Source organism: Sander vitreus, chromosome 9 (genome assembly GCF_031162955.1).
Source record: "Sander vitreus isolate 19-12246 chromosome 9, sanVit1, whole genome shotgun sequence".
NCBI classification, from domain to species: domain Eukaryota; kingdom Metazoa; phylum Chordata; class Actinopteri; order Perciformes; family Percidae; genus Sander; species Sander vitreus.
This window is the reverse complement of record NC_135863.1, coordinates 13,712,505-13,722,039: the sequence shown is the minus strand read 5'-3', so window position 1 is coordinate 13,722,039 and position 9,535 is coordinate 13,712,505. Positions and strand designations below refer to the sequence as shown.

Genomic DNA, 9,535 nt, shown 5'->3' with positions numbered 1-9,535 from the left:
TTACTTTGACTTTTGTCAAACAGAAAATTGCATTAATGAATCTTTTCACTTTCTGTAAATAAGTATACAATTTAAAAAAAAAAATCTGTATATGTCTATACCATAATGTCTATCTCTCTTACTGTAAAAGGCAGATATTTGGCTAAGCACATACAAGTTATAAGATGTTTAATTTTCAATGACAAACAAATCCTGAGATGCACTCAGTTGTCACTCTGAAGGATTCTTCATTGTCCACGATTATTCAGGCAGCCGGGAAAATGGGAGTTCCACGAGCAGTTGGGCTGTTGCATGACAGATCTGGATGAGAGTATCAGGCCATGTGGACACGCTTTCTAATCAGGGTCCGTGCTATGCTCATCTGCTTCAACCAAGGCATCTCTGTAAAGGTACTGCAGAAACATGCAATACACACAGTGAATTATTGCATTCACGTACAGCATTTGGATAACATCTAAAAGTCATTAGTAATCATTAATTGTAACTGTACACATAAAAAACGAAGATATCGATAGACTCTGTTTAATGTCCCATTACAAAAGCTCTTATAGTAATTATAGAAATGTCTTGATGTTAAAGTATATGCGGTGTCTTTAACTTAACTTTGGCAAAATATTTTCAAGTGACCAGTGAATCCATCTATACAAAATCGAAATTAGCAGCTAGTAAAAGACAGAATTACAGGCAAATATGCGTGGAGTAAATAATTTGACTGCAGGTAAAACAGATGTTGCCTCACTGATATATAACTATGCTTTGCTGCAAACCTAAATTAAGATGGCATTAATAAGACCCATCACAGTGTGTTTTTATTGCACATGAACATAGAGTATCATACAAAGGATAGAGACCTGGCTATAGTCAAGCAGTATATGGCATTTTCTCTTGGTGTTCGGCCACAGTGGTGAGAGAAGGGCTCCAGAGACGCCGTCAGAATATGGGAAGAATTTGGCCTCAGAATGCTTTCTCTGGTGATTGGCGGGAGTATAAACTTGCTTAAGCTGCTGTCATCTTTACTGATTTTATCCAATAGGCCATCCTCTCTACTTTTCACATATTGTCTCTGCTTTTTCTGCATCTCTTTAAAGTTACCAGGGTTCCCAGACTGCAGGCTGGGGAGGTGTGATACTGAAAGTAAATTGCTGATGGGAGGTAAGGGCTGCAAAGCTTTGGCCTTGAGCTCTCTGCTTGGTTTGGTCACAGCTTTCCTGGATTTGGAAGACATGTTTGTCTTGTTGAAACCATCCACCAGCAATGTATCCCCCACTTTGGGTGTGAAGACAGCATTGGTGTACTGGCATCGATTGGAGGCTGCACTATTCTGCCCCAAACTCACCCAACGTTTTATCTGGAGGTAGATACGCATGGGCAGGGACATGTTTGACAGGGATACTACTGAGTACAGCTTGTTGGCTAAGTAGCGGACACAATCCCTGTGACCACGCTGAATTGCAACTTTCAAAGGGTCCCGACCTCCAGGGTCCCGACAAGCCAAGGTCAACAGGTTCTTAGTGATGAAGAGTTTGAGGATGAGGAGCTGGTTGCTCTCTACAGCTATGTGGATGGGACACTTTCCGGTGTCTCTGTGAGCGGTTTGGTGGCACCACTGGCGGTATGGATGGACTCCCACAGGTTTCTCAGCATGCATACCCCTCTCCAGCAGCCAGCCTGCCAGATCCAGGTGGCCTAAAGAGGCAGCGATGTAGAGTGCTACCTGCAGCTGAAACCTGGAAAAGCAGGACAAGAAAGATTCACTTTTGTGTGTAAGATTGCACCCTGACTCATTATGTATAAGCTGCAACAATGGTTCTGTCACACTTTTATTAATGTAGAGAATTTCTGACCTCATTACCAGCTTCTTCTCCGATAGGTGGCTCTGGACTGTCATTCTGTGGCCCAGGAGGCAACCCTGGAGGAACTCCACCCACCCATCCCATGTGTCCAAACGGAGAGTAGTGCCTTTGTTTAAAAACGGGAGGACAGAAAACTAAGAATCTTTGGATCATTGGAACGTGCAACACATCTCTCAAACCCAGTTCATACCAGTTCATACCAGCACAGATTGGATGCTGCATACATTACACAATGTAAATGTGCATTATATCTAACTGAATCAATTAAAATGTTATTAGACTATTCACTTTTTTTTTTTTTTAAATAATGAGCTACTCAGCATTCACTATGAAGTTACATACTGTATATCAACTACATAAACAAAAGCAGGCCATACCCACTTCAATGGCATAGTCTTGCAGTTGGTTGCAGTCATAGAGCTGCACACCAGCAGGTGTGCTCAGTCTGAAGGTGCTGACAGGGAGGCCAGTTTGCATGGACACCACAGTTTTCATTCTAGCAACGGACATATGCAGGAGAGCTTCACTTCCCATAATTGGTAAGGTTTCTCCTGTCACAGCATTGAACACACGCATCACAGGCCTTTGTTCACTCTGAAAGATAATTATAATGGCTCTGCAGTTAATTAGACAAAGATTAACTAAAGTCACAAGATGAAACTTATCTAAAAGAAAAACCTCTATCATCAGCTCAAACTTTAAAATGTAAATTATAAGTCAGCAGTACATGAGGCCATTTCAAATTTTCACTTTTTTGTTGATTAAATTGTATTGTATTGATTCAATGCCTTTCACTATTTATATTTTTTATTTGTATATATAGGGGTTTGCCGCCACTCTGTGGTTGACATTACAATCACATGGAATTAAGTGCCACCTTATATTATTGAAAATATTGAAATATGCAGTATGTACTGAATTGTCTGAAACTCAGAACCTGGAATGCTTTTTGCAAAAGCTCTCTACATGATTTGCCATCTTGCATGCAAAGGATTTTGACTGAATAGGTACACATTTGAGGACCTGGGGTGACCCATTAAAGTGGGCAAAAAATGTATCCCAGACCAAGACATACACAAGACTAGGGAGTGAAATTAGATCAAAACACTGCAATGCCAGTAGAAAACAACTATTTGTATAAGAAGACGATGACAAAGGGACACACACATGCTTACCACAGTTTTTACACAACCTTTTACACAAGGTTGCCAGGGGCTGAGCCTGGAATGTGTCCAAATACTAAAAACTGACTAATGGGGGGGGGGGGGTTAGCTCAGTTGGTAGAGCAGGCGCACATATATAGAGGTTTACTCCTCAATGCAGCGGCCGCGGGTTTGACTCCGACCTGCGGCCCTTTGCTGCATGTCATTACCCCCCCCTCTTCACTTTCATGTCTTCATCTGTCCTGTGAAAATAAAGGCCTAAAAATGCCCCAAAAAATTAATCTTAAAACTGACTAATGGGGACAAACTAAAGATCTCAGGCAGCCATAAACTAATTTCTCTCCAAGCTGCAGTTCACATGGGACATCTTGTTCCATATTAGTGCACCAGTCTGATATAAAATTCCCTCACTGTAAGAAGGATGTCTTTGATGAGAAGTAATCCTAAATAATGAATATAATGAATATGTATGCAGTAAGATACTAATTTGTATCAACCCTAAAGTGAAAAGATTAAGAATAATGTGTTTTTGAAGTGAAATGTCTGTGATAGTAAGCGAGGGGACTGCAGATCCCTCAACATATATAGGTCCAGTGACAGGAAGCATAAACCCTACTGAAGTGTTGTTGAGCAAGGCACCAAATGCTTCAAGATGTAGAAGTTGTATATGTGACCTCTGATCTCCTTGGAAATTGATAAAGGCAAATAATTTTCTTTGGGGTTAGAATCTCACAAAAAAGAACTGAGTCTGCAGTAAGTTAGAAAGTAAGAGAGGCAACATTGTTTGAACTTATTTAATATTTGAACTGATTTTAAAGTTGATGTAACAGGTTAGCCCATTTTTCCCATACAAAAGTCTTGTTTTTTCTGCAAATAAAATATTTTTTAATGCCCAACACCGCACTGTAATCATCTGTTTATGTGAGGTGCATATGGACAATGACCTCAGCTGGCAGACACAGGTGGGAAGCAGATGTGCCAGAATCCATCAGCACCTCCATTTCCTACGAAAACTAAGACTGTTTGGAGTCAGTAAAAATATCATGCAAATCTTTTACATTTTACCTCAATATCGATAAATGAACGATAATTTCATTTTTTTGTAATTCTTTTTTTGTCGTCATAGTTCATTGGCAAGGTTTGTACTTTAAATAGGCTCACATATTGAAGGTGAGATATTTTTTCTAATTCAAAAGTGCTTCTTTTTATTATTTTAAAATAATTGAAAGAAACACACAAAGCAGGAACTGTTATGGCTATTTATTGAAAATGTATAAAAATTGAAATGAAAGCACACATTGCTTAAAATGAAAATGTCTTTTCTGTTTTTAGTTTTAAAAAAATTATTAAAATTATCGTCATGGGAAAAATATGTTGATAACAGCTTCAGAATTGCGATGTTGATCAATTTTCGATTAATCGTCCAGCCCTACTCAGATCCTCAATCTGGTCAAGACAGCAGGCAAGATCATGGGAATGTCCGCCCCACTTCCCCTCAGGATCTTTTTTAAAAGGCAACTATCAGGCAGGACAATAGCATTTTATCTGACGCTTCTCATGTACTGCACTATGACTATGTTTTGTTGAACTCAGGGTGAAGGTACAGGGTCCCACTGTGCAGACATAATCGCTATAATCATTTATTCCTCCCTCGCTAAGTTAAGCTTATTAACGAGCAAATAATAGAGGATTAAAGGAAACACAGGAAACACACCATAGTTGCAACAACTGATTATTTACTTATTTATTTATTGCACTGATATATGAAGAATCTGAGCAATAGGTTCTTATATTTATGCTTTATATATATATATATATATATATATATATATATATATATATATATATATATATATGTAATTGCTTTTATATTAATGCTCTTTTATTCGAGTAGCATATCTGTACAGGCTTCTGAATATGGTCGGTACCTTAGCAGTCTGTATTGATGAGCAGTGTGTATGCGCTTTGAAGAATTAGTATGTATTTTAAGAAGCAGCAGTCCATGAATTGATGTTTAACACATTGTCTATGTTTTGGTGTGTTTGCCTGTGGTTTAACTGTCCACAATGTTTTTTTGTTTGATGTTTTGTCTCTGTTTCTGTATTGTCCATACAGCAACGTGCCCTTGTCCAACACAAATTTCTCCCAAGGGAGACATATAAAGAAACCTTGACCATGAAGTTTAGGACTAAAGCATAGATTCACTTCAGCATCCTCTCTCAATGTGCATCATTGTAAGCTGATTGTATTAACTTCAAATCCCAATACAGCTCTCATCTCTAAACCCTTTTTCATGTTTTTAATACCTTTATCAAGCATCGGATGGCACTGCCACTTGTGATGCCCACGTCACACAGAGCCCAGCTGTCCTGCAGCGCTGCACCACTGTAGCTCAGCTCCAGGTACTGCTGCTGCCTGCCATCTGAGAGATGCACCAGAACGTTATCCTACAGAAAGGGACAGAGTGGAAATGTATGGAGCCGTGATAGAGTACTGACCAAGAAAATAAATGTCTTAATAGATCGCGTTCAGCATCTGGGCTGCATTTCCTTTTCCGTGTGGGCTGAATAAAAATGTCTCCTGTGATGGAGAGATTTTGACTTTTTCTTGACATATAAGAAAACTAATAACAGTCTTGCAATGCATAGTATTTCACCATTACAAGCAACATTGTGCCAAAAAAGTTTCTTTTCCATCCAGCAATTCGTTCAAATAATCAGGCATTTTCAAAATGCATTCAATACATGTTTTTTATTACCTTCACCATCTGCTTCATGGCTCCCACAGTCTGATCTGGAGGGACTTCAAAAGGCTCACAGGAGCCCTCAAAGCAGATGAAGACCCTCATGGCCGGTACATCCGTCCTCTGTCTACTTTGCTACTCTGTGGTGCCTAGGTTTAGTCAGACAGAGGAGAGTGTGTGGTGAGTTTGTCAGAGGCAAAGTCATTGTAGGGAGGGGGGCAGGAGTTGGGTGGGTAGGGTTTGGAAAGGCACGCTACTGTGCAAAATGGGATCTAACAAGTCAAAAAAAGACAATGCTTTCCAAATCATTAAATAGTTGCTTTAAAAAAAGGATGTTTCTAAAATGCAGAGACAGAAGTTGAGTAATCTTGACATAAATTTTTGGCTTGGTGATGTGGAGCTTATAAACTTTATCCATTTGAGTTTTGAAAGGGTTTCTTTGATGGTACATTTTCTCACCCCACTGACAAGCATACCATTCAAATAATGTTAAATAGGAACATGTTGAAGTGCAAGAAAGGCAGATAAAATAGATTAAAAGGGGTGAAAATATGTTGGTGGCTGTATTGAAAAAAACATTACATTACATAATATGCAGGGTTATTTTTATTTTTCTCTCTCTGACTTGCACTTAGGAACTTGTTAATTTGCAGTTCAGTAATTCATATAGCTCTTTATCACATAAGTCTCAAATGCCTTTACAGAGACAGGAAAAAACAAACAAAACCAATAGTAGTACAAAATTATACAGGCCTATTGAGTAAATTGTAAACGAAAAAGAAATATATCTAAGCATTTGTAGACATGTAATGAAATGCTGTGTTGCATGTGACAATTGCCAGTTATTGAGCCACAAAACTGGAGTTTGATTTAGTCTCATGTCTTTTGTACACCTGATCTGCTTCTGTTTTTACAACAACAATAAGCCCTCAACATGCAAAGTCCAGGTGCAGTTATAGACTTATTATCCAAGGAAGACATTACACAGCAATACAGGGCAGGTTGTAAATTGACCCACACCAAAAAGTTGTAATTACTCACAACTGAATACAGAATCATAATTGTATTTCTGCTACTTGATTCTGTTCTTACATTACCGTGTGAAGCAGGCATATCTTATCTGTTATTCTATCCTGCTCAACTGTCCTGCATGAGCATGTTTGCAAAGAGAACCATCACAAGATAAAAGGTTTAAGAATCAGAATCTTAGAAAATGAATCTCAGGTGCAATTTGTAACATCATAATGGCAGTTTTGTAACAAAAACTTACAATACAATAAACTGTTTTATGCAAGCCCTCAGTTGAAAACACCTGCGAGTTGAAAACAACCCCAACACACTCTGACGTCAGCTCTTCACTCTGCTTTCTGAAAACAAAAGGACTACCCACTGGTTTCACACTGTGTTGGAGGAACATTACAGTAATTTGAAATGTTCTTTGAAAGTTTTACAGGGGACAAATTTGCATTTTGACCTTATTAAAGTCTGAAGCTGTCCACAAAGTTTTTGTGTTGAGTCTAGGCTTGGAGCAAACAGTGACTCGGTTTTTTCAAGGTTCATGACCTGCATGTTGTGATGATTTCTGTTTTTTTGAAATGTAGATACATGTTGTATAATCCATTAAGTGAAATAAAAGAAAGCCTTTCAGGTTGCTTTACTTGCTCCTTTTTTATTTATGTATTTATTTTATTTAAGTCTGGTTTTTCATTATTTTAATTTCAAGTCTAGTTTTTCTTATTTTTAGGTAGTTATTTATGCCAATGTTTGAAGGTTTCTTTCATCCTTTGTGAAATGAATTTCAGCTTAAATGTAATGAAAATTAAATTAAAAGCACTCATTAGGAAGAGTGTTCCATTTTACGATGTAACAGTTTTTATGCTTATGGTCATACTTCTACATATATATCAGATTTTAGTAACTGTATGTTATGAATGTAAAGCTTTATTCTACTATTGCTATTTACATGCAGAACCCCACAGTTGTAATACACTAGAACACACGTTGCTATTTTCCACCTCTTGACTGCAACCATAAACACTGATCATAAACAAGGATCTCCTAAATAGAAGACACACCCTATTTACTATAGAGGGTGCTAGAGAGTCAACTGTTTCCAAGACTTTAGTTTTTGAGGGGGGAGGGTGACTAACAACAGTTGTGCTGATGCAAAAAGAGCATATACTTTTCCTGCTTAAAATATATATAGTTTCTTTAAATATTCAATTCTGCTGCCAGTTAATATCGTAATGCACTGATGTAGCTGTAAATATTGGCTAGGTGCTCGTTTCATGCAGTTCATGCGACTGTTAAAGGCAATAAATGGTTGTATTTGCCATCCACGGATGTAGTGCCATCACGTGGATATGTTTACGTCTGGAGTCACTTCCGTAATAGAATGATTCACAGATGGTTCGTTCAATCAGAAGCTGAATGTGGCGGAAGTTGGCCACAAGCGGAGCGGAGGGGATTAAACTGTAACGTTTATTCTCTGACCCACCGTTCAAACGGGATGAAGTCCATCCAAACTCTTCATTGTTGTATATGTTCCTTGACACGACGCACAGCGAAGGACAGCGATGTCACTGCCAGCAGCTAAATTCCTGGATAAGATTAACCTCCAGACAGAACTAAAGGTAAACACCCGAAACAAGCCAGCTAGCTACCTATGTTAGCATCATGCTAAGGCGGGTGCAGGACGCTCTGTTTTTGTAGCTAACGTTAGCTGCACACCCAAGACTGTCCACACAAGACCACCGATTTATTTAAGTGTATAAATATACGCTTAAGAACTGTAGCTCTCTGAAATTGACTTTTACGCTACTGACTCATATTTGTAAAAACTGTTTGGTGTGGAAACTGTAACCCAACATTAGTCGCTGAGATCTGGGGTTTGAAAGTTTAAAGTCCGGGTTATTGTTGTTGTCAATGTTAACAGCATGTTTTCATTAACTATTTTATCCTTTAATCGCACTGGTTTGTAAGTGTAGCCGTTTCATTACGACCTCGTAGGATTTTTTTCTTAATAAAGTTTGATCGCTGTCATTTGATGTTTAGTCATCATCTGTTCACAGTTGTCATGAGTGATGTTGCTTTTACTTCCCCTTTGGACCCTCTGTCTCTGAGACAGTTTTAGTGTAAAGTCTCTGGCTGTCCTGCCACATTGTTTGTGCATCTAATGTAATAATAATTTGTTGAATTTTACATTTAAGTCACAGATGTAAGCTACTGTTTTAATCGAGAATGAACCTAGCTGGCACCCTGCAGGTTAAACCGTACCTGCCTTTTGGTAACATGTTTATGACGTGCAAATTAGGGTTGGGCAATGTGATGATGTATACTCTAAGAAAATATAGAGATTTGTCAACTAATATTTTGAGATAAAGGTTATCATGCAGCTCTACCTGTAATATTGCAATATTGCTGTGGGCAGGACTGTTTTGTTTGGATTCAGCCAATTCTGCCAAAAACAAAAATTCCCATTAGGACAATTTATGTACAGAAAAAATCCTCAATATTTTTTTTCTCTCAATTTTCAAATGACCAAGAGTTACATTACATTTTCTTGTGAATTTTGATACACTTGTAATCTATGAATGTTGGGATGATGATGATTTTTATTTTTGTCCATGTTGTTATCTTTGTATGGGTAAAATCAAATCAATTTTATTTATAGTGTCAAATCATGACAGAAGTTATTGCGGTACACTCTACAGTAGAGTAGGTCTAGACCACATTCCACACTGAGGAAATCAGGCTATGACCTCACAGAGCAGCAT

At 38.2% G+C, this 9,535-nt stretch overlaps 2 protein-coding genes across 2 annotated transcripts in view; one reads left to right on the top strand and one right to left on the bottom strand.

The window, feature by feature from the left end:
• Positions 1-832: 832 nt before the first annotated feature.
• LOC144523947 (protein ANKUB1-like) lies at positions 833-5,864 on the bottom strand. The gene is made up of 5 exons (XM_078259920.1): positions 5,775-5,864; positions 5,323-5,463; positions 2,231-2,447; positions 1,845-1,959; positions 833-1,727 (listed from the first exon to the last, which is right to left on the bottom strand). Exons 1-5 carry the CDS (start codon positions 5,862-5,864, stop codon positions 833-835), a joined length of 1,458 nt encoding a protein of 485 aa, XP_078116046.1.
• A 2,326-nt stretch (positions 5,865-8,190) lies between these two features.
• rnf13 (ring finger protein 13) overlaps positions 8,191-9,535 on the top strand; it is a 56,055-nt gene continuing 54,710 nt past the window's right edge. Inside the window, exon 1 of the mRNA XM_078258810.1 lies at positions 8,191-8,392. The gene's annotated coding sequence lies outside the window, so the exon portion shown is untranslated. The remainder of the gene's footprint in view (positions 8,393-9,535) is intronic.